Here is a 25674-nt window from a genome sequence, read left to right as displayed (position 1 = left end):
AAAATATAAATTTGTACACATAGACAATACAAAGTTTGAAAGCTTCCGGTTATCATTTTTTTAAATTGTTGTTTAAAATACTTAACTTTGTAAAATTTTTCTGTATATTCCCTGCAAGACTTTCGAAATCCAAAAAATTAGCAATGTTAAATAGATTTTATCAAAATTATTCAGTAATAAAATATGTGATGTTATTTGTTTCCAAATCAAATAAGTATTCATTTCCGGTGTGAATGTAGTTTCAGAAACATATGAAAGTGTGCATTTTCATTTATTTTCTGTCGTCATTTTTAGCCACGGTATCGTGTGCGCGTTTGTAAAATCGAAGATTCGTTTTATGTTCGTTCTTAACTGATTCCGAACCGTGGTGTACACACGCGTTTCGTGACTATTACGTGGATTCAGGACTTGCCAGGCGCATCGTCATAGGGGAAGGTATATAACTACATAATATCGAATATCTTCAGGCCATATTTAAGTACTTATATAGGTACATAGGTGTTAGGAAGTAGATACCACGTTTTCGCCAGCTGGTGCGTACGTTTCGGCTTAATAGTTGAGTTGAAATAGCCTACAATTTACGTAGTACTGTGATATAATTGTGCTGAGAGTGTACGGTGAAGTAAATATTGCATTGTGGCAGGTTGGTGTGGCCGACTCGCATTTTCCTGGTGCAAGTTTCGCCGAAGGATCAACAATTAATCCCATCAGTGAGCTCTCGTCCAGTGGGGCGCTACCGTTTTATATGACTTTAGCAAGATTCACAGGTGAGCTATTTTATTAATTTGACAATCGATATTTTCAGGTTATCTTTGGCAAACTTTTAACCCAATGGTCCCGTGTTTCCAAGTAAAAATTTAAAATTTTGCATCAAATTAACATTATTGAGAGATGTCTGTGTTCAATAAAAATTTATAAAATCATTATCACTCATTAATAACCAGTAACAATGTTCTGAATATAGTAATCACTGCATTACAATATTGCATTAGTTGCACTGATAATCCTGCACAGTCATTTTGCCCTCTCACATGATTACTAAAACTTGTGAATAATGGATGCATACATCTATATAGTCAAATTCCATTTTATCATTCACTCAAATAGGTTTGATATATTTAAATAAATAAGAAATTAAATAAATTAAAGCATTTACAGTCAAAGAAACAAAATATTCCACTCGTGAATTACACCAGAATATCCCTTATAAAAACTGTGAAGCGAAACTTCTGGTTTCATACAAAATGGTCAAGCAAACTGTAATGTATAATTATCTACAGTCAGAAAAACATAATAATACATACTATTATGTAAAAATACTAAATATGCTGAATGATAATGCATTTCACAGTTTTTTTTTTTTTTTTTTTTTTTTTATATGTTATCAGATAGCAAACGAGCAGACGTGTCGCCTGGTGTTAAGCGATACACGCCGCCCATAAACATCCACTCCACTGGGAAATGGATGCGTTGCTGTCCATATATAAAGGAAAGAGAGGGATATCGTAGGAATTAATTAGCCTTGGCTTGCTGCCGGTTTTTCAGATACTTAAAGGTACTCTTTTTAAAGGATTCCATGTTATAAGAGTTCGGGAATACCGCTGGTGGAAGGTCGTTCCAAAGCTTTACAGTTCGTGGCAGAAAGTTTCGCGTAAATCGCACTGTGGAACTCCGCCAGCAGTCGAGATGGTGAGGATGGAACTTATTTTTCAGGCGGGAAGTGCGATAGTGAAATTGCGCCGGTGGTATAAGACTGAACAGTTCCTCAGAACACTCCCCATTATAAATACGGTAGAAGACACAAAGTGATGCTAAGTCCCTTCTGAGCGAGAGGGGATCGAGCTTATCGGAGATTTTAGGATCGTTAATAATACGAGTTGCCCGACGTTCAATACGGTCCAGAGGAAGAAGTTGGTATTGTGGGGCGCCAGCAAACAGATGGGAGCAATATTCCAGGTGTGGACGAACCTGTGCCTTATACAAAAGGAGTAGATGAGCTGGTTTGAAATATTTCCTCGATCTGCTGAGCACACCCAACTTTTTAGAAGCTAGTTTGGCTTTGTCTTCTAAATGACCTCGAAATTGAACGTCGCTCGATATTTGGACGCCTAGGATTCCAATGCTCGGTGAGATATTAAGGGGAGTGTTCTGAAACCGAGGGGAAACAAGAAATGGGGACTTTTTAGTTGAAAATACGCAGACTTGTGTTTTTTTGGGATTAAACTCAACTAAATTGAGCCTTCCCCATTCAGAAACTTGATCTAAAGAAGTTTCGATAGTATTCACAAGTTTATTTCGACATTCCCCCACGAATGCCCTAGAGACTTGTGAATGGCCAGAGTAACAGGCATCCCCCGTACTGTCGTCCGCATAACAGTGTATGTTGCATATTTGCAACATGTCGTTAATGTGCAGGAGGAACAGCGTGGGGGATAGCACACAGCCTTGAGGGACACCGGCATTGAGAGGCAAAGAAGCAGAGCGAAAACCGTCGATAACGACCTCTATTCTTCTGCCTGAGAGGAAGCTGGTAACCCATTTACAAAGTCCCGAAGGAAGTCCGTAGGAGGGGAGCTTGGCGATGAGCGCCTTGTGCCAGACCCGATCAAAAGCTTTGGCGACATCCAAACTTACAGCCAAGGCCTCCCCCTTACTCTCGACAGCCTCCGCCCATTTATGGGTTAAATAGATCAAGAGATCGCTGGCTGAACGACCGTGGCGAAAACCATATTGGCGATCACTCAATAGCTGGTCTTTCTCTAGATAACCCAAGAGCTGGCTGTTGATAATGCCTTCCATTATTTTTGAGAGTAAGGAGGTTATGGCAATGGGTCTGTAGTTTGTCGGATCTGATCTATCGCCCTTCTTAGGAATCGGGTGAACAAAAGCGATTTTCCATGATTTCGGCACTACTGCTTTTGTGTAGGAATGTCGAAATAGGCGCGTTAACACTGGCGTAAGCTCAGGAGCACACGTTTTGAGCACTACAGCAGGGATTGCATCCGGCCCACTCGACTTGGATGTGTCTAGGTTACAGAGTGCCTTACGAACAGCTCGTTGTGAAAACCGAATTTCCGGCATTGAGTTTAGTTGACGTGGAATCGAAGGCGGCGTTTTTCCCCCATCATCCAAAGTTGAGTTACTCGCAAAGATTGTGCCCAGGAGATCGGCTTTATCTTTGGCAGAGTGAGCCAGAGTGTTGTCACCCCTGCGTAAAGGTGGAAATGATGACTGACTGAAGTTGCCTTGGATTGCCTTGGACAGTGACAGGACAGTAATTCAAAATACTGCTAATGCAATGTAAAAAAGTTTTTAACTAAGCGATAAGCATCGCACCTTCACAATATACATAAACATAGGTATTTTCCCTCAACACGAAGCATAGTTCACTCGTTAACGACTTTCATATCCATTGCCAAAATGTTCTTAAAGATGCAACAAAAAAAGCTATTATTTCTAAACAAATAAGTTGGTATTCTGGATGTTTCTGGAACAATTCCGGTCCTTACTTGTATAACTCACTATAGATAGTATTGCTCAATCTGCTTGGGGCTCTTTGTTACATGTGATTTCCTACTAATGCACATTATATTTGAATGTCTTTATCTGCATTGAAATATATAATTTTGACACATATTTCTTGTATAGCAAAATAGTTCAATTTTGATTTTGATATTCAAAGATTTTGGTTAAATATTCTAACAAGTTGTTTAAAAAATTGAAGAAACCTCAATATGAAGACCTTGATCAAGCGATGATAACATGGTTTCATAGGCAATGTCAAAATAATATTCCTGTCTCGGGACCAATCATGCAATTTTCACTTTCTCTCCATTTAACGACCACTCTCTATAACGTCGAAAAATGCACGGTCCCTTAATTAAGTGACGTTATATAGAGTTTACACTGTATGTTTGTTTCCCATACATTAAAAGTGAATACAATATATATTTTAAGTGTTGGTGCTTTATCTATAAGCCCACTTAACATTCTTCATTATAATTAACAGATTTTGTTTACATATGAATTGGTCGGAATTTTGATAAATTTGAATATTGTTCTTAATTGTTTAAAAAATCTGATTTGTTGTTTTAACAAGATCCTCATTTAGTTTATTGAATCAGTTTAATATGTGTTGTGTCTATTAACTCATTTAACATTGTTCTATAAATTTGATTGATCTTAATTTCTAAACTAATATTACAAAGTATGTATCTTTGCTAAAAACCAAAACTACTGGACTTATTTAAAAAATTCTTTCACTTTTAGATGAGTATGTGATCCCCAAGTTATATGGGGTTCATGTACCACAGGCGAAGCCAGGATGGATTGGTAGTAGCATATAAAACTGGTTAAGCTTAGGCTACAGACTGTGTACTGAATTGAAGAATGAATTGAATCCAGATATTTCTAGTATAATTTATTGTCTTCTAGTACTCGCTATTATTGACATTTGAAAATCTAATATTTCGGGCCCCAATATTTTTACCAATTGGTAGTCAAAGGACAGCCTTCTTGATATGTACAGTGGAAAATGCGTGAGTGTAGAAAAGAGGGATTCTGGGTTCGCCAGCAAATTCAAATTACATGTACATTCCCTTTTTTTATATAGTGGGGAAATCTTCTTAGATACCCCCGGCTCCCGGGGATGGAGCCGTGGTTATGTCGGATTTTTACCGACTAAAACCCCACTCTGTTCCATCGCGCTGCTTTGGACGGAACTGCGGGAACGGTTACGACTCTACCGCGTGTCCCGCCCAGCAGATGCCCGTTTCCAGGCCCACCACTAGAACCCCCCACGCTGGCGGCTGCTGGAACGAAGGCTTACGCCACCAACGCGCAGACAATGGATCTTTCCCCGCTCCATCATCCGCGTTCCCCCGAACATGTACATTCCCTAGTATGTATATGCTTATCCTCCTCCTTAAGTCGAAATCCTCACTGCTGAGGGTCGTGATCATTTTGGAGTTGAAGAAATTGGTAATCAACCAATCTACCAATAAAAGAATCTACCAATCTCTTAACTACGAGGCTGTAAAATTAAACACCTCTGACTGCGCCAACCAAGCCAAACTGCCTGAAACAAAATCACGTTATTCGCTACTTAACAAGTACCTATATTAAAATTACTCAAACGGTACATTGTCGATTGTCGCAATGCGGATTATTTTGTTACAGCATATTATAACATACTAGCTGTGCCCCGCGGTTATACCCATATTTTTTCGCTCCTATTTGGTCTTAGTGTGATAATTCATAATACATATAATTCCTGTAGCATTCGTCGATAAACTGGCTATGCAACGCTGAAATAATTTTTCATTTCGAACCCGTAGTTCCTGAGATTATCGCGTTCAAGCAAACGAACTCTTCAGCTTATAATATTAGAATAGATAGATAAAATAGCTGTATATTTTCCTGTATTATTTATTACGCGATTCAACTTTCATAATATTACGTGTAAGCCCTTTAAACCCACGTCAACTTCCTTCCTTGTTATAAGAACTTTGTCTTGGAATTACTTATGATTTACTTGCTTTAATGACGTATCCAACGTAATGTAAAAACTTTTTCCAATAAATATTCGTATTTGAATTTTCTGTTTTTTTGAGTGGAGACAAATTTAGAAATTACTAAATGAAAAACGTGATTCGGATTGCATTTTTATCAAGTTTTAATATGTGCTAGTTTTAATCAAAACAGCCGCATACTCCGATAAGGCATTTATTGGAAACTAATCTGAAATTAATTATGCTCTTTGACCACTCGTCACGGCTCGTTTAATGAAGGTGCAGTCATTAATGGATATGTCGAGATTTTTCCATTATAAACTTTATGGAAAACGAGTACATTTTTTCGTATATCAAGCGGTTGCTCTTTGGGTTGCTTTGTATGATCGTAAACACGACTGTAGCTTAATTTGAGACATTGAGCCTAAATAGCATTAAGTTTCTGAATACACCTTGATTGTATAAAAAAAATACAACTATTAAGAAATGCGGCGAGAAACTAATACAATTTCATGTACATTTTTTTTTTTCAAATAAGCTTGCCTCTGGGGAACACGATGATATTAAATTCACGTACATATTGTTACTGTATTTAGAAAGAAAAGAAATTGCATCACTAAAAAGATGTAAAAAATTACAAACTAAATTTTAAATTCACTCATTTCTTTATCGACACATACTTTAAGTACTTAAAACTAAGCATAGTAGGTACACATCTGAAATCCTGCCTAAAGATCGGAAGGATTTCAGATGTGTACTATCGTACTCCAACATTCAAAGTATTAGATATAAATATAATACATAGAACGTTTTGCAGTCTGGCTGTGTAAGGCAGATTACAGGCTCTACGGCGATCGATAGTCATTTCACACCGAGTTGCGATATGGGATTACCTCTTCCATTAGGCCGCCTTGGAGTGGAAATTCTTTATTGAATCGACCATCCAGCCCCAGAGATTTCATTTTGTCGTCTAGATAGAGGATGATTGATTTTGTATTATGCGTTTACACAAATATATCTCGTACATTTACGATGGTAGGTACCTACTGCAGTCGTTTGATTAATTTGTTTTGTAACAAAATCGTTGACTTTCTAATTTGTATATTTGAAGCATTGCACATGTGCATATATTATTATTTCTAATTATGCACAATATGACGGTCAAAAGAGTGATAATAAACATTATATAATCGGTATAATATCCTAGAACTAAGTTTATCTTTCAACCTATCTATGGTACTTAACGAGTAAATAGATTAACTGCCAGCCTAAAAGTAAATAAAACTCGTTGAAGGCAAAAGTTCTGTAGTTTCTTGTATGAAATAGAAAAACCACTTTTATACTCATTTCAGTTATTTAGAACAAAAGCGTAGTTAATTTAAACACGCGCACCTCTAAAATAATAATGTTATCATCATCATCAATTATAAAGTTACGTTCACAAACATGTTTGATGAACACACTACGTCAGTAATTTTGTACATAAAAAATTTTTCTGTGTATATTTTCTAACATTTTTTAACGTGTACATACGAGTTGCAGTCTGCGTTGGCCACATTTATTTTTAGCCTTGTTTCTTATCACGGTTCGTGTGGCTGGACGGTTCGTCATTCGATTATTTTCAACAGCTACCGTAAAATTAGTTTGATCTTTCTATTATCATTGGGGGAAATATTACAATGCGTTTTTCACTTTCTAAGTACCTATAGGGGAGCTTGATGGTAACTCTAGAACTAAATTATTCTTTGCTTAATCATGTATCTTGGTATCACTACCAAGATCAAAGTAGTCCTATCCTTTAAAACTTAGCGATCGATTTAAAAGGTTTTCTTTGTGGAACAAATAAAGATATCCTGGTAGTTAGGGTGCTATTGCTAATTTGTTGGTAATTTATGTGCAGTCAAAACTGAGAATATTGATCACCAATTCAAAAATGTGTCAAAGTTCATACATTTTAATAATAGGCCATTAGGCCTAACTGAATACAGTTGCGGATGTAACGTACCTACCCACATATTATTAAACTTTTTTTGGCTTCCTGTCCTAGTTGGATTTATTGACAAAAAGATACAAAAGCATTTTACCGACCAGGGTTACTTTGAAACTAACCAGGCTCTATTTACTCTTCTGTAAGAAATTCTCATAATGAAGGCCCTTGCCAATCTGAAAGGGCGTATACTGCCCCATGTTGTTGTAGCTGACCTAATTCAAAGCATCTCGAATCGTCCTTTACTCTGAAGCTCACAATTACAAGGCAACATCGCTGCCACCAAATACCAATGTTGCGAGTGTATTTCGCCGAAACATGTTATGTCACAGAGGTCAACGCACTCGCCTTTCTCGTCTAGCACACAAACCTCATTCCCTCCCTCCCCCCATCCCCTCGCGGATGATTGATCGACGGACGCTGGCCATTTTTCATTACAAGAATCGTACTTGATATTACCTGGTAGCGATGAGATGTTCTGGATAGGACGAGGAACAAAGTGACTTGATCGGGTTCAATCCAATTTTGAGGAGGATAAATTTTATTAGTTGCAATTACCATAATTTTAGACTTGGACTACTTCTCCTACGGATGTTACGAGTATACGGACTTGGGTAGATTATTTGTAATGACCCATTTATCCAGTCTTTGAAATTGTACCTGCAGCTCGTCTGTGTGTGCTAATTTTGATGGAAAAACGCTTCCAATGGTCCTTGATGATAAAGGCTTATCTATATCCAATAAATTAATTCACATGAAACCATATAGCAATGCCTGAACATGACACCGAGAGTAGGAATTCACGCACTTGCAAATCTGCGATTCTGAACACTAGATAGTAAGGATGAATATAAGTATTATGTAGTAATGTCCGATAACATTTGATAACACTAAGCAAATGTTCGAGCACAGTGACGCGGCACTTAGACGTTTTCTTGTGTGGACTGTAGATTGTAGGTACATTCTCTTGCTATGTTGGCACACACACTTGGCATTTACGTAATTCGTACGGTCTGTGCGAGGTGACAACATAAAACAGAAAACTTTTAACAGAGATCAAATATTAAAAGTTAGGTTGGTCATTTTAGTGACTAAAAATAGTTTGTATTTAGATTTCCTATCTACAAATATGCTCTACAAGCTTAATAAATATGCTTGTCAAGTACCTTAATTAAGATACATACTACCTATGTGTTAAACTATCAACAATTTTACAAGTGTTACGAACATAATCATACAAAACATCGCAAATGTTGTAACTAGTAACATAATGTTTCAATGTTGTTTCTGATATGAATTATCAGTGGAGTATTTGCCTCGAGTAGCTACAATATTGTCGACGATGTTTGTATAAATTGTTATCAAGAAAAAAAAAGAAAAGGTCTGGGTAATTAACACTCATTTTTCCTGTTTACGTTTTATTTTTTTGACACCCTAATAATTGGTTCAAGAGTGAAACCTAGGAGATGATAGATGTTTTTCTGCTACAGGCTTTTAAAAAATGTACACATCAATAACTCACGTGATAAAGCCATAAACATAATAAAAGCCATAGCCATAAACATAATATGAATAAGTATTGCAGAACCAAGTCCACGACTTTCCTCATAACATTTGAGAGGGTTTAGTAAGTTTATCTGTTTTTCTTTGTGATAGAAAAATCTTTGGATTAAGTAATTATTGTTCTTATAGAACATTCATTAAGAAATACGAGGTAATACAATAATTGCGTGGGATTTCTTTCCTCGTGACTCAGCTAAAGTTTCCGCAATGATTGATTGTTTCCGTCCATCATAAATCTACTATTAGCTCTGGTGGTCAGCCATTAGACTAAGTTCCAAATGAACGCGATACTCTGCTGAAAAGTTTCAAACAAATTGCTAAGGAAAAATATAAATCTAAGTATTCTAGAGTATTAACTATTAATAAAAATATCAAAGGTATTTTCTGAAAAAACATGGGACATGAAAGAGACTCGAGAGTCTCGATGTATTGTATTTGTATAGGTCCAGGTCTTGGCTCTTTTGTTGCTTGAAGGTTAAAAAAATTAAACACTAAAGTTTTCTATGAAAAAGTATAATGCACGAAGAATAACGCTATTTCCTGAAAAAGATAAACAGAATCCAAAATAGCTACAAGTCTGAGCACAGCTAGTTTAACAAATAAATCTTCAGAAGTTGCAATAAGCTGATCTTTTTACCTTCTTTATCCATTTCTTGCTCGCGTCTGATGAATCATTACACAATTAAACTGGACTCGATGGCCGCGTTGTTTGAACCATTTGTAATTTAGATTAATTTTCATTAGGCCACTGTAAAATCTGGCCACGAAAATATTGCATTCGGTTTAGTAGAGCGGAATTGAGTACGCGACCCATTTGACCCTACCGACCGTAACTTTGCGATTCGCGCACGGTTCAACGACCTTTTGCTTTCCAATGCTGTGCTTATTTATTATTATATTTGTAAAGTATTGCATCTAGTACTTTGTAATGCCCTCATCTAAAAGAAAACTACTATCAAATCTCAAATGTACCCTGGATACTACTGTCGAGCTTACTTAGTTTGACCGATCGAATCTAGACCAGTATCAATATATATTTTAGATGTATTATCTATGCATCATGTTAGTCTTCCTTTTTAAACGATATTTTGTCTTAAAACAGTTAATAAGATCTAAAATCTGTTACTTAAACTGGAAACTCAAATATGCCATCATTCACATTTTTGGTTAAAAAGTCCCTTTTTGTGCAACAAACTCGTGAACGCAGTTGCCTTGCATGGCAATGCAACTATCAGCAAGATCTAACCATCTTGAATCTTCTCACTGGCTGACTCACTTGGGAAAAACTTGAAGGCCGCACAATGCAGCTTTATAATGGATCTTCTGCATACACGTGTAGATATGGCCTAGTTGTCTTCCGCTTTCTTATCGTCCTCTAGAAACGGACCTCATTTATTTTGCCCAATTTTATATACGATAAATAAAGTTTCGTGCCATTGAACTAATTGACAAAGACAAAGCTATACACCAAAGATATACGAAAAGCGATAAGGTTACAACTTATAATTACTTACGATGCCAATAAAATTACTTTTGTGACAAGAAGTTCAATATAGGGCTGTTCACACAAATGCGCAATTTCCCTGGAAATTTAATACCGAAGTATGTTTAATTTATTACGTACGACGTCACAAATCAAAACCACTATAGATACTCTTAATTACATCGATACGTTCATTTGCTATTGTTGTAGTTGAACCTCTAAGAAGTGAAGGTACAAAGGGCAAAGAACTGAGAAGCAATATTCTCTGTAGGAAAAAGTATTTTTCGCAAAGGCTCTTTTTTTTTAAAGTGGGGAAATTTAAACGAAATGATCTAGGGAAGCTCTCCGTGGAATGTTTACTATTTATTAAGAAAACTTCCGCTCAAACAAGGCGAAGGAGCTGCAATGAGTTCGGAAAATGATCAAGTTCATGAATACTGTACGACTTCAATAGCGTGTACGAAATATAACTCGTCGTACGGAGTTCAAACTAAATGAACGTTTTAAAATGTACGGATTATAAATTTGCAAAAAAGGGCTGATAGCTTTGAATTGTTAATGACTGATTGGAAATACATATATTCATCATTCGAAAAAATTAACTTTTGCAATAATTTCATCATAAATTATGGATATACTTTCCAAGAATTTGATCACAATAATTCAATATACGTCGAACTTTTAATAAATTGGAAAGGTCCTTACACCTTGTTAGGTACCCCCATCTAGACCTATACAGCCATTTTTCGAATCGTCACTCGCCTGTAAGGCTCTAGCGCCGATCGATAGCACGGCGCATGCGCGGTCGCCTACGCTAACCTAACCCTTCTCCCGTCTCCCCTCTCCTTTCTCCCTTCCCGGCTAGCGTGTCCTGGGGAGCCTGGATGACATCGACGTGTTCGATTTTTAGAGAATTCTCGAAGCTTCCGCTATGTATTTCTCTGTACAATGATTGTCTTATCGTGACCCAGAATGGTTAATGTTCTACAAATAATTGTATTGTTGGAATGTTTTAATTTGGTAATGATGTTTTTTATGTTCGTTTTGATAATATGATATGTTCTTTTTGATAATGTGATATCAATAATTGTATTTTTTATATTTATAGAAATAAAGAGGAGGTTTTCAAATCTCAATTTGACTGTATTTTCCTTTCTTTTTTGTGTTTTTGTTACTTCAAAACATTGTACTGAGTGAACCGATCTTGAAGATTATTTTTTTATTTGAAAACTGGTGCATCTCGAGTTTTAAATTTGGTCTAGTTCTGACTAATTGAGTTTAATTTAGTTTTGAATTAAAAAGAACTATTAATGAGCATGATGGTGCACTTATATAGTATGTACATTATCATATATTTAGCGTTGTCTCGTATTGTTTTATTTACGTTCGCGTTATCGGAACGGTTTTTAATAAAAAAAGCAGCAAATAATATTTCCACTATAATTGATTAGCGTGAAATCGATTCGTGGTGATGTCAGATGTGATTTCTTTAGTAACGGTAATATTTGTTATCGCATGTCGCGTGTTGCATATATTAGAGTCTAGCCGTTTTTAAATGTGGTTGAAGAAGTTCTTTATACTCAAATATTGGATATCGACTGTATGGCGCTTATTTATACTTACGCAAATGTTATTTTTATACTATTTATTAAAAAGCAAGTAATGTTAACATGTACTTTAATACTACGTTTTCTTAATGAAAAAACCATGAAAAATGAAACATCTATGACAGAAAAGTTACACTATTCAAAAGTGGGGTTTTTTTCTAATCCCTGGTCAACCCGTTCAAAATCAGGGAAAACTTGTAACTGCTACTGTATTTGGGAATTGTTTTAAAGTCGCTGTCCCGTTTACCTGCGTTGGTAGACGTGTTAAAAGGACAATTAGGTGATGCTAATGAAGCGCGTGGACCTTGACTCGTGTGACGCGTCGCCCCGTGGTGTTAGTTAACCTGCGCCTGTCGATCACGATTCGCGACTCGTTATCTTTGTGACACTGATAGTAGGAGCGATAGCGAAGTAATGCTTCAATAGTTTTATAGACGATGCTTGTCGTTCGATAGTTTCGCAAATAAATAATTGGAAGCATGGAGAGTTCTCCGGAGAATCTTTGGAGCAAGGAAAACGATGGAAGCACTTTTCATATATTCAATTTGAGTTTTGATTTCTGTTTATTTATTTGTAGTTGTCCTTTACCACCATTGCGTATTGTATCTTTTACGCTTATCGAGGCAAAAAATAATACAATATGGATTTGGGCTTTTAGGTAAACCTTTCTCTTCAGGCTTAATTTCATGCGAATTTGCACGATTCCTATTCAGAATTCAGTCGGTTAAATATCAACAATAACATGCTTTGAAGTTTGAGCCTACAGGCTACAACACACACAGTTAACAAAAGTGGTACATATTATGTATATTGTTCGTACGCTGACAATGGAAATTATAAGCAAGCCGTGTATTGTCAATAATGTGTATCTAACGGAAGCCGATGGCAGGAGTGGGCCGGATGTTGGTGTACTCGTAAAGTTAATATCGGTAGACAATGATGACATCGACGTGGTTGAAGATGGAAAATAGCCGAAAATCTTAGTAAAAGCGGACCGCTAGTTTATTATACATTTTGAAACTTTTGCGCGACTTTATTACATTATTTTTGTATATGTCACGTTTAACTTGCGTAGTTAAATTGTTTATTGTAGGTATATTACAAAATATTGAAACTATTATCAATGTAAAAAATGCTATAAAAAGCTTTGCATCACAAATAGATAAGAGTGTAACGATAGTGAGTAGATTTTACAATATATTTTTACAGTTTGATTACTCGTCATATTATTATCGTAGTTGTATTACCTATATCGTTTAAATAGAGCGTTATTTTTTATCTGAATAAAATAAACGTTAGGTACTAACTTGTAATATATTATCTCATTCTCTTTAGAGTTTAGAACTTTGAAATTAAGAAAAGAAAGTCAAAGCTTAATTTAGACACATTTTAGTGAACGTTATTGTAGTCTGATATGCAAACAAGTCCCTAACGTGTACTATGAAATAATGAAAAGTATGGCATCAATGGAATTCTGCAACAAGATCACAGTTGCATTGTTTTACCACTGCGGAGTGCGGAGACTTCCTGTAGCAATGTTGTTGTATAATTGTATGTAATACGTCGGATAGGGTTGCATACATAGTTGGCATGCACTGTAGTAATGAGATGTTTGGGAAACCAGCGGATATTGTAGGTACACACTACGTTTGGTCACCGTCATACGACACCTACTCACAAAGTGTCGTCTGACGACGACCGTGAATGAAAGATTGATAAAATAATACTACACAATAACAATAATAAACACTGAATGAATGATGATTGTATGTTTTGATGATGCTCGTAGTCTGCAATGTTACAATTAATCTTAGGTATAATAGAAGCTATTCCAATTTACGTAAGAGTGTAGTTGGTGATAGGCGATCATTATTTTAGCCTTTTTAGTAACTTAGTGATTGAGTTATATTAAATGGAAATGTGTCAATGGTTAAAAAGTTAAATATAACATTTCTTCTTAAAATAATAAATGACTTCTATAGATTCTACAATTGAATCGAATAAACGTTGGATTACCGTTTTTTTCAGCGTGAATTACTCGCTCCCGAGTCCCGACATGTTAAAATAATCTGTTTCATGTGCGCTGCATACAAAGTAGTGGGACCCCTGCATTGGCCGTTTATTTTACGTTTTGTCGCAAAATAGGCAATGTGACCGCATTGCGGCAACCCCTAGACGCGAGGTCATCATGTCACCACTCCGCTCGAGTGTTCTTTGTATTTAAAGTTTAAACTTAACCTCTGTTATCCGAGAAACTGTTTTCTTTTTTATCACAATCGGCTATAGGTGGCCTCTTGAAAATATGTAGGTATGTAGTTTTATATGATAGTTACTCTGACCTGACGGAGATGTACTTAATTAATGTCTAAATAAAACAGTTCTCCTCCTAGTTGAAAACATTTCATTCATAAATTATGGCAAGGCTTGTTTTGTATCAACTATCAAGCTCCTTCCATTTACTCGTCATATTATCACGGTGTCGGTGACGTATTTGCTCATAAAAAGCTCGGCGTATACTGACGTCATTGAAGCAATTTACACTACATTATCCGCCTCCATGTTAGAATACTGTTTACGTATGCTCTGCTCACATTTCAACTTGGTTTATGTTCAAAGGAATCATTTACAGTAAGTACACCAGACTCGTAATCTACACCCAACATACTAGGTGATACTAGCGAAGTGTAACACAGCATTAGCTACACAGACTGTATGCGGAAGATATAAATCTTCAACTCTGAATGCGGCAACCGAAAGTAATATACCATTTTACGACAATACCACTACATGTGTGTGTGTTGTACATTCACATTGGCCAATGAAACACACGCGTTCCAAGGACGCTATTATGTGCGCAATCTTCGCCGATGTGTTTGCGATTTTTTTCACGGCAATTTCAATTTTACCGGTTTCGGATTAAGCGCCGAATTGCCTGTATGCTTATTGATATGGTAGTTACACGTGGTGTTGTTGTGAACTTCAAGTTAAGGTTTTTCGTGGCCAGTTTAAATTGACCACTTGCGACATGCGTGAGCGATAGTGACGGAGTGGATTTTGAGTAAGTCCGTGTTAATATTTTGGCGCGTTCACGTGGCCCTGACATTTGATACGTACGAGGTACGCGACGTTTGCTCGCATCGTATATTAAAGCAGATTAAGCGTGGCTATAGAATAGAACGCTCACTAAAATTAAATGTTATCGGGGAAGCACGACGAATACAGCGTTGTAAAATGAAACCGTACAAATTAAATTTAATGGAAAACATGTGAGATGATATATGCTAGATTTAATGTTCTATTGTATCTAGGTAATTGTTATCAAACATAATTTTTAGGTTTTATACCAGATATGATGAAAATTTCAGATCTAAGTATAATGAAGAGACACTTATACATATTTTGATGAACCAAAACAACAAACGTTATAAAAGTAATAAATCGTGATAACTTATATTTGCGGGTATTACAGTTATTACTACGATTACGTCAATTTGGAGAGTGATAAAATGGTTACCAAACTTTAAATAGATAAAGCAACTACTGCTACTGACTCTATTTCAAATTTCAATATTTTACTAAATAATGATGAGTATGTCCTTTCAAAGTAGACATTTTGATCAATGGTACAAAAGTTCAAATTGCTCTATTGTTTTTTTACAGAAATGTATTAATTATTCTTAGTCCCTACAAGAATTAGGCTGTCACCAACCTAATTAGGTTTACTATTGACTGTATGTGTTATCTCGTTGCAGAGACTACAGTACAGTGCGAGGAGAGTGGTCGGTGTGTCGTCGCGAGCAAGGCCGGCTGTCGACGAGCGTGCATGACGCTTCACATAACGAGCAATACCGCCCGCAGGTTAGATACGTAAGCAGAACATGTCCATATGGTTTATAGCTCCCACCCACTCCAAACAGCTACGAAATTATCATTAGAAATCCCTGACCCCTCTACATCTACATGTTTTTTCCTTCTTATCTTACCGGTAGCAATTATTAATAATGGCAACTCGATAAAGTGCATAATGCAGTTGCGGGTTTTATGACGAAATCATTCTAATAAAATATATATGTATATGTATAAAATAAACCGTTAAAGTGTTGCTGCTGATAAGAATGTTATCAAACTTTTATTCTACACGAATCACGATTTCAAAATAATAATTATGGTTCGATATTCCAAAACTTCTATATGCTAAAGATCGTTTGAGATAAAAAAAAATTAAAAGTAGAAAAAAAAGTTGTAAAGTAGTAAAACGCGCGGGTTATCGCCGGTTGCGTCGAGTAGCCGCGACGCTATATGTTGCAGAAGAACAAAGTTTTGCAGTAACAGACATCGGAAGCTGCTGCCGCTGCGGCAAACGTGACTGGCGCGCGCCGCGGGTGCACTCGGCCCGCATGCCGTTGTAGACGCGAGCAGCTCGCGCGAACACGCTGCCGGTGAGTGGCCGTCGGTAGGTCAGCCTAGTCACTCGGGATAGCTGCATAGTCACTTGTAGACACTACGTTGTCACCTATTCTGAAACTGTAATCGTAGTCACTTGTAGTGAAGCTATGTTATCGTAGGTAGTCACTTGGGGAAGATGCATAGTCACTTGGGATAGCTACGTAGTCACTTGTAGATACTACCTAGTCACCTGTGGTGAAACTGTAATGTGGCTAGTCACGTGTAGAGACTATGTAGTCACTTGTAAAAAGACTGGGTAGTTGCACATAGTGACTTTTAGAAGTCGCAAGTAGAGAGACTGCGTGGTCGCACGTATTTGCTAATAGATAGACTATGTAAGTTCTTTGTAGTCGCTCCCAGAGAGACGACATAGTTAGATTTTGATATATGTATACTACGTAGTCACTTGTAGAGAGATTATATAGTCGCGTGTAAATCTGGGAAGTACCTTATTGTTGTAGATAGTTGACCTTTAGTTGAACAAGTAGTCACTTAGATAGAATTCACACAGTATCATATTATGTGTCTTGTACACACAAATCGTCAGACACTAATTCACCCTATAATTAATTTAGGTATAATTAGGTTACAAAAATAGGCAAATATTTTATTTTGGTTGCTTTTCTATTGTTATTATTTTCTTGCCACATACATAGTACATCACCCGCCCACAAACGCTTTTATATATTTACTGATTCCAAGATCGATATGACAACATACCCCGGTGCGCGCTGGTCATCAGATTTTTTGTTATTTTTGTTTTTTTTTTGTAAAGCACTGCAGTAATACTATAGCAGCACTATTATAGTTATATTGATTCAAATCGTGTTCCTATAGCGAGTAGATATGTTTTTACTGTTTTCCATGATTTATTTGGGTATTTTTATTAATTCAAGAGACAAGAGACACATTAATTTTTAATGTGTTTCTTATGTGAACTTGTAGTTAGTAAATCATTCGACAACCAATTCCTAATCATTCATTTACCAAAGATGACACTTTACTAGTTACATTGTTTTTATTTCCAGATCCAGTGTCAAAAAAAAACCACCCCTGGAATAATTAGTTAGTGTTACCGTTATATAAGTGAGAGTAAATAGCAATAATCAACCATGGGGTCCGTGAACGTGAACCGCAACGTGGCGGACGCGTTCTACCGCTACAAGATGCCGCGCATCTGCGCCAAGGTGGAGGGCAAGGGGAACGGCATCAAGACGGTCATCGTCAACATGCCCGAGGTGGCCAAGGCGCTGGGCAGACCGGCTACGTGTGAGTAAAATTCGAATATAAATAAATGTGTGAAAGAATTGTCAAAATTGGCTCACCCAGGTGAAAGAACTGCAGGGTTTTGTCCCTTAAGATAAACGGCACGAACGATCGATTCGCTTAATATTGATTGGTCATCCGATAATCCGTCAGTCATTGATATAACTTTCAAATGGCCAAATTTAAGCGAAATGTTTCGTGCCATGTGTCTAAATAAATATAGTAAATATTCTAAACCTGCTGGACTCAAAAGATAAAAGTAATTGAGAACCCTTAAAATCGAAATAAAATAATTTTCTCAATGTTGCTCAATTGCGATAGTAAATTGAAACTTAAAACTTGATATTTAATGTTACGTTAAAATGATCACTGTTGACTACCGGAATGCTGTCAAGAAACTGCAGTTGCTCTTTCCTAAAGGATAATATATTAATCGAAACAATTTTTTCAGATCCAACAAAGTATTTTGGCTGTGAATTGGGAGCTCAAACGCAATTCGATTTTAAGAATGAGCGCTTTATAGTTAATGGAAGCCACGATTCGGCTAAGTTGCAAGATCTGCTAGATGGGTAAGACTGATTCCATATTCATTAAGGTCAAATATAATTACTAGTGTAGTTAAAATATCTTGTTAAAAATGTTAATAATATCTAGTTCTTGTATATTGATATTGATCTACACTAATATTAAACAGAGGAAAGATTGTTTGTATGTATTGAAAAGGCTCCAAAAGTTGTAGACTTTTTGTATGTTCGACGTTGAAATGTCGGTGGATATTCAAATTCAAATGAAATTTGTTTTATTTATAATCATTTTTTCTACTATAATTTTGTAATGGGGTCTAGTGTTGTGTGGTATAATATTATTTATTGTAATTTATAATATATTTGCACGCTCAAATACGAGCCAGAATGTTTAAGAATCTATGTAAACGTAATCTGTATCATCTCAATAGATGGCACGCGGTGTGTCCCTTAGTCACATAAAACTGAAAGAATAGAATAAATTCGATTACTCTGGCGGGTCACGAGTGGCTAAATTGGTCAGGCATCCGCCCCGGTTTGGCGCGAAAGGATGCGGGTTCGAGTCCCGCTTCGTGATCGAATTTTTTCTATTCTTTATAAATTTATATATTTGTAATTCTACATTCTGCAAATAAATAAATTTGAATTTGGTGGATATTGTTTTGTTTCCCGGTTCCGGCAAGGTGTGATCCATGCTCTATTCGTTCACAGCTTCATCCGCAAGTTCGTGCTGTGCCCCGAGTGTGACAACCCGGAGACTGACCTGATCGTGTCCACCAAACGCAACACGATATCGCAGGGCTGCAAGGCGTGCGGGTATCACGGACAGCTCGACTTCATACACAAGCTCAACACGTTTATATTGAAGAACCCGCCCGCTGCTGACCCTGCCATGCAGGTGACAATATATATAAGTTTAGAATTAAGTTTAATATATGTGTGGTTTGGCATATGCCGTAAATAAATTAATAAATAAATAAACGTTTGCAGGGCTCGTCGCTGACGGAGGGCAACCGCGGCAAGCGGTCCAAGCGCAGTGGACCGGCCGCTAACGGGAACCACGATGGTGATAGCGAGGCTAAGACCGTGAGTACTTAGTATTAGAACACAGATTGTGTTAAATGAGGTGGAGATTGTAGGTGGTGATAGTTGGCTTCTCGTTACATTAAAGGAGAGTCAAATTTAAATGCTCTATTGACCAGTAACGTGCCTCGGTAACAAAAAATAATTATAAAATAGGGCATTACCATCACACAGAACCACACTGGTTACCATTTTTACTGTATTTTATTTCTTGTGTGGTAAATAAACCCTTTCTTTCTTTTCTTCTTCATTTTACAATTGTTGAAATTATTGGCCAATTATCCTCCTTATTTATTTAACATATGATATGACGTGAAGAACTTTAAAGTTTGGTAGAATAAAGGACAAAGCAATATCCAAGACCGAGCCAAACATAATCGAACTGAAAATCTGAATAAAAAGTAAAAATTTGTATGTATGTTCCAGGAGAGCGACGCGCCCATAACGCCCACCACGCCGAACGCCAAGAGCGTTAAGAAGGAAAAGGATAAGAAGCGCGGCGACGACGACGACGACGACGATTGCAGTTGGACCGTGGACGTTAGCGAGGCCGCAGTGCGGGCAAGGATGCAAGGTGATTATCTATTTTTATTATTGAAGTGAAAACTTCTTTAGCGGCGTTGAGCACTTTTTCTGTAATGGGTATAAAATCTTAAACTCGCGTCAGGACACGTGACCTGATCGAAAAAGCGTAAGACGGATGGATATCAAACATGCTCAACGTTAATAATCAAGTTTTCACTTCTGCCGGCACTCCCGGAGTGCAACCCGTCTTTTTTTATTTTTGGTATGATGGTGGCCACATGATGACAAGTGGTCATTGAAGCTTGTGGCAATTATGGAAGAGTTATATGTAAGTTGTGAAACAAGCAAATTGTTATTTTTGTATTTAATACATAAAATACGCAGTAATAAAACTGTCCTTTTTGTTGACAAAATGATATGAATAAAGTAAAAGATGGATGTGTGGATATGAATTACGAGCGAATGAGACTGCGTGTGAACACGTTGGGTATCATCAGAATTGTAGCGATGCCAATTCTTAAACATATACAGATCGCGCGGCGAGAGTTTGGCTTTGACCTTCGGGTGGAGGGGATTACTGCGCAACGCACACCATACTTTTCCCCGCCCCGCACCCCGCTAATTGCCCGTAGATATCCAATTTCTGATTTCTGCGCAATAACGGTCAAAGCCAAACTCTTGCCGCGCGATGTGTACTTATTTAAAGTTGCAAGACTAATGGGGAATATTCATGTTGTTCTTTTTTAATAGTTTACTATTTTATAAAGTAGAAAAAAAAATTAATGGGCTTCAAAATACTCTAGATATTTTTAAAAGTGAAATTTAAAACTTTTAAAAAATTAAAGCAGTTCAAACGCCGCCATTTTGCGCGCGCTTTGCGTGACGTCACATGACACGTCCAGTGGGTGTTCACCTTAGTGTTTACTGTGAAGTGTTGAATACAATGTCGGGTCAGATGACGTCACATTTCGTTCGACCAGTGGTGGCGCGTTTTGGAAGTTTGAATTACGCTCCCTTATTTTGAACTTTTTGAATACCTATTATTTTAGGGATTTAAATAATAAGTAAATAAAAAAAATCCTTTTCATTATAATATTACGATAATTAGTATTCGAGAAAAAAATATTTTAGGCGATTTCACATTTTATGCATAATATTCCATATTAATGCGATATGGTGTGGTGCGCAGATCTGACGGAGGGCGCGAAGAGCATGACGGTGTCGGAGGACAGCGAGAAGAACGAGAAGCAGCGCATGGACCTGTTCTACTCGTTCCTCAAGCAGAAGGCCGACGCGGACGACGTCAGCGGCACAAGGGCTGTCAACGAGATCGTGCACGAGGCGGAGCGGTGAGTGACATATTGTTTATTACTTTTTTTGCCATATTCTTGTTTTATAGGTGTTTTGGCGGGGATATAACAATATTAGTGGATTCTTTAAGTCATTTACTACTTACATATTAATTGCATTTACCCCGTAATTCGGAATTACACTTTATGGGAATCCGTCAATCAATTTGTTATTTTTTCTTGTGCAGTTTGGACGTGAAGTCGAAGGCGCTGCTGGTGGCGTTCGAGATCCTGGTGCGGGCCAACGCGCTGGCGGTGGACGTGCGCAAGCACCGCGCGCTGCTGCTGCGCCTGGCGCGGCTCGACCCCCGCGCGCCACGCGCCGCCCTGCACGCGCTCACCGCGCTCGCCGCGCACCACCCCGTGCTGCTGGCGCGAGTACCCGCCGGGCTCAAGGTGCGCCACACCCCGGACACTCCATACAAAATCATCGTTTTGACAGTCACACCGTAGAGACTGCAAATGTGTGTGCGTTAAGCTTTATGGTTGGCACATTTTTGACTAGCGTAAAAAAAATTCGCTTTTTACACGCTTTATATTAGCTTCACCTGTGTGTTTGTATGTTTGTAACCGACTTCTTTGGGCGCGATTTTGACCCACTTTAAACAGCCAGATTTCGTTCAAACTTTGTAGATTTATTGAGGACCGATGACAATACACTAATTTGATAAAATTTTCTATTTTTTAGTTCGGTTTTCTATAAAAAGCGTGTTTTTTTAGTTTTATTAAACTATTATTTTTTTGAAGACATTTATTCTGATGAAATACATCCGTAAACAGCATAATATCTAACCATTTTCTACGAAAGACGATAATCACAAATAAAAAAAACGTTATCACGTTAAAAGTTGGCAACCCGACCCTACCCCGCTCTAACCCACACTAATCCACCCCCCACTGTTGCAGCTGCTGTACGACCTGGACATAGTGGAAGAGAAGACGATACTAGAGTGGGCCGCGAAGCCGTCCCGCAAGTACGCGCCCAAGGACGTGGTGCAGGAGGTGGTGCGTCGGGCTCAGCCCTTCATCGACTGGCTGCAGCAGGCCGAGGAGGACTCTAGCGAGGAGGACATTGAGGTGGGAGGACGATTTTTTATGGTTTACTAGCTTTCCGCCCGCGGCTTCGCCCGCGTTTTCAAAAAAAAACCCGCATAGTTCCCGTTCCCGTGGGATTTCCGGGTTAAAACCTATCCTATGTGTTAATCCAAGTTACCCTCTATATGTATGCTAAATTTTATTGCAATCGGTTTTGTAGTTTTTGAAGTGAAAACTTCTTTAGCGGCGTTGGGTATAAAATCTTAAACTCGCGTCAGGACACGTGACCTGATCGAAAAAGCGTAAGACGGATGGATATCAAGCATGCTGAACGTTAATAATCAAGTTTTCACTTCTGCCGGCACTCCCGGAGTGCAACCCGTCTTTTTTAATTATTGATGATTCTTAACAAATATATGATTGGTTGTTCTTGTTAAAAAAAACCTCAAAAACAATAGCTGTGTGATGATTTAAATGGCGAATCCACTCAAAATACTATGTTATGCCGATTTGCTTGACATGGATTTAAAATTATGTATGGATTTAAACCTACACACGTTGCAACTTTATTTTACACTAGTTGCTCGTTCTTTGCAACATATTTAATATAGAAAACAACAAAAAAAAAACGCTTTTTACAATCCATAAAATCTTTTCTCTTTACTGTCGACCATTTACTGATGTATGTACAAAATGTAATCTTTTTTTGTATTAATAAATAAATTGTTTTGTAAATTTGACCTCCCTATCGCATTGGGTAATCTGTAATGGTAAGAATGGTTTTATATATAATAAATAATAAATAAATTATAAAGCTGAAGAGTTTGTTTGTTTGTTTGAACGCGCTAATCTCGGGAACTACTGGTCCGATTTGAAAAATTCTTTCGGTGTTAGATAGCCCATTTATCGAGGAAGGTTATAGGCTATATTTCATCGCTACGACCAACAGAAGTGGAGCCACGGGGGTGAAACCGCGCGGAGCAGCTAGTATATAATAAATAAATAAATAATAATAAAATGACACTATGTTGCAGATCGAGTACGACGACCGCGCGGCTGCGACGCCGATCAAGGCAGTCAGCACAGCGCCGCCCGCGCGCCCCAAGCACGACGACGAGCCCGACATCGATGTGGACATCGATGCGATATAGACAGACATACACACAGCATGTACACACACACAAGATTGATATACACGCATACACACGCAGACAGACATACACGCAGCATATACACAGACACACAATAAGACATACACACTTAAAGATGGACACAAGCACGCGTACAGACGTATATACAAACAGACACATACGCAAACAGATACAGAAACACGCAAACATACAGACGAAATACCCGCATAATATATACGATATCTGTTGTGTAGTATCTATGTAAAGTAAAATGGCGCGACGCACACGTGCCCGCAGAGCTAATACAAATATAAATACTACACTACACTACACATCAAAAGAAACTGGCACTTCACACACAACTACCTACACTAATAAAACACCGTGTATGTCTACACACACACACACCTACACCAAATACATACACACTTACACAACACACACACCACGATGTCGCGCGGGCACACTTACAAATTGATACTTACAGTGCGATGGATCGTTGCAGCGATGTGTGCTCAGTCGAGTGACGTCACATGCCCCACTTCCAACCAAGATTGCAATAATCTGCACATAATCTATACTCAACACTTTGAAACATAGTGCACGCATTCTTGATATTAGTGCTCAAATTGCGTTTTAAAAATGAAGAAATTGCCAAATGACGTCACTGCGACTGATCGCCACCCGGAACGGGCCCCATGCTAATTGAAACGTTAGAATTTTTCTACAAGTCATTAAATTTATACGTGTAAAGATTATTATATTTAACCGAGCGCTTCTTTAGGATCTTAGATTATAAAATTTTCAATACGCTAAGTCTAAAATGAAATTGCATCTCTAATATAAAATAATATTCGTCTCGAGTTTTAGATTCCGCTCAGACATTTTTAATCGAATATACTTTATTAAAATATTACTTTGTGTATAGCAAACCATTTTAGAAAATATGGATTCAGCTGTGAATCAATAATGTAATTAAAATTGGTTCCCCAGCATTTAACTTGGTGATTTTATTCGAGTTTTGGATATACATATTTATTTAAATAATTTCTATTATATAACCCACAAATTCAAAGATTCGCTAAAATGTTAAATCGCACGTGATCTCTTTTGTTTTGTCACAAATGTGACCTTTTGTAAAAAGGATACCGATATTGTATCTGTTTGTATGAGTTTTTTTTTGTTACAGCCATTTCACTACTTTTAGGTATGTTCTGTTTAGCCTATCTTTCAGTTAAAATGAATTTGAGAATATACGTGGTAAAATTGTCAATTGGCTAGCAGTTTATAAGGGAGTGGTGAAAGTGGCTCTTGATTTTTTAATATTTAATTGTAAATCGGGAATGCTCAAAGTTTTTTGTATGGCAATTTTTTAAATATCAGGACACGAGGTTTATCGTATATAGAAAATTTTTGCGTACACTTTGGCATTTGTTTTGAATCTGGTATTAAAATGTTGCCATACATACGATTTGCTTTTGATTTTATAATTATTTAATATTATATTATATAAGTGGAGACGCGTGCTCGGGTTGTATTTAGGGGATGCGTTCATGCAACTGATACTATAATTAATGGATTATTTTGAAATGGCCACCTTTATTAGATTTGTTTTTTATTCAATACATTTGAAGTCTGAAAGTGTTGTTTTATTTATTGATACCCATGTCACAGAATATACAATAGTACTGTACAGAAGGTTCACTCTCTAACAAAAGTCAACTTTAGGCATAAATAATAGCTAGCTATAATAGATTAGGGTTGGTACTCGCCGCCGATTTATCATAAATACGCGAACACAACGCAGTGAGCGCGCGGACGGCGAGTGGCAGACAACCTGCCAACTCAGTCGGCAACGCGACGGCGCGAAACATACCTAAACTTCGGAGTGAAACCCCCCTGCCCATGTTCAAATAGGAGATGGAATCTTATATAATTATCTATCATATTATGATCATACTAGATTTCCGCCCGCGGCTTCGCCCGCGTTTTCAAAGGAAAACCCGCATAGTTCCCGTTCCCGTGGGATTTCCGGGATAAAACCTACCCTATGTGTTAATCCAAGTTACCCTCTATATGTGTGCTAAATTTCATTGTAATCGGTTCAGTAGTTTTTACGTGAAAGAGTAACAAACATCCATACATCCATACTTACAAACTTTCGCT

The 25674-nt window shown here is 37.4% G+C and overlaps 1 protein-coding gene across 10 annotated transcripts; it reads left to right on the top strand.

Moving 5' to 3' along the window:
- Positions 1-236: 236 nt before the first annotated feature.
- Positions 237-25149, top strand: eIF5 (eukaryotic translation initiation factor 5). 10 transcript variants are annotated; one of them, XM_089697024.1, is made up of 14 exons: positions 237-435; positions 644-767; positions 15903-16008; positions 16438-16589; positions 17625-17865; positions 18314-18431; positions 19098-19284; positions 19377-19472; positions 19896-20043; positions 21184-21343; positions 21532-21739; positions 22250-22420; positions 23413-23545; positions 23594-25149. In XM_089697024.1, the coding sequence occupies exons 5-13, from the start codon at positions 17709-17711 to the stop codon at positions 23527-23529; spliced, it is 1362 nt and encodes a 453-aa protein (XP_089553150.1). In that variant the 5' UTR covers positions 237-435; positions 644-767; positions 15903-16008; positions 16438-16589; positions 17625-17708; the 3' UTR covers positions 23530-23545; positions 23594-25149. The 10 variants fall into 10 exon arrangements, with proteins under 10 accessions (XP_089553150.1, XP_089553148.1, XP_089553144.1 ...); XM_089697022.1 differs by having other exon boundaries at positions 242-435; positions 16477-16589; positions 23413-25149; XM_089697018.1 differs by having other exon boundaries at positions 242-435; positions 16459-16589; positions 23413-25149.
- Positions 25150-25674: the final 525 nt, after the last annotated feature.

The sequence above is a fragment of the Colias philodice genome, chromosome 7 (assembly GCF_061535455.1).
Source record: "Colias philodice isolate Cphi_HAF_F1 chromosome 7, ilColPhil1 Martin Lab GWU primary, whole genome shotgun sequence".
NCBI lineage: Eukaryota > Metazoa > Arthropoda > Insecta > Lepidoptera > Pieridae > Colias > Colias philodice.
Note: the sequence above shows the minus strand (reverse complement) of the source record. Positions and strands in the feature narration are given on the sequence as shown.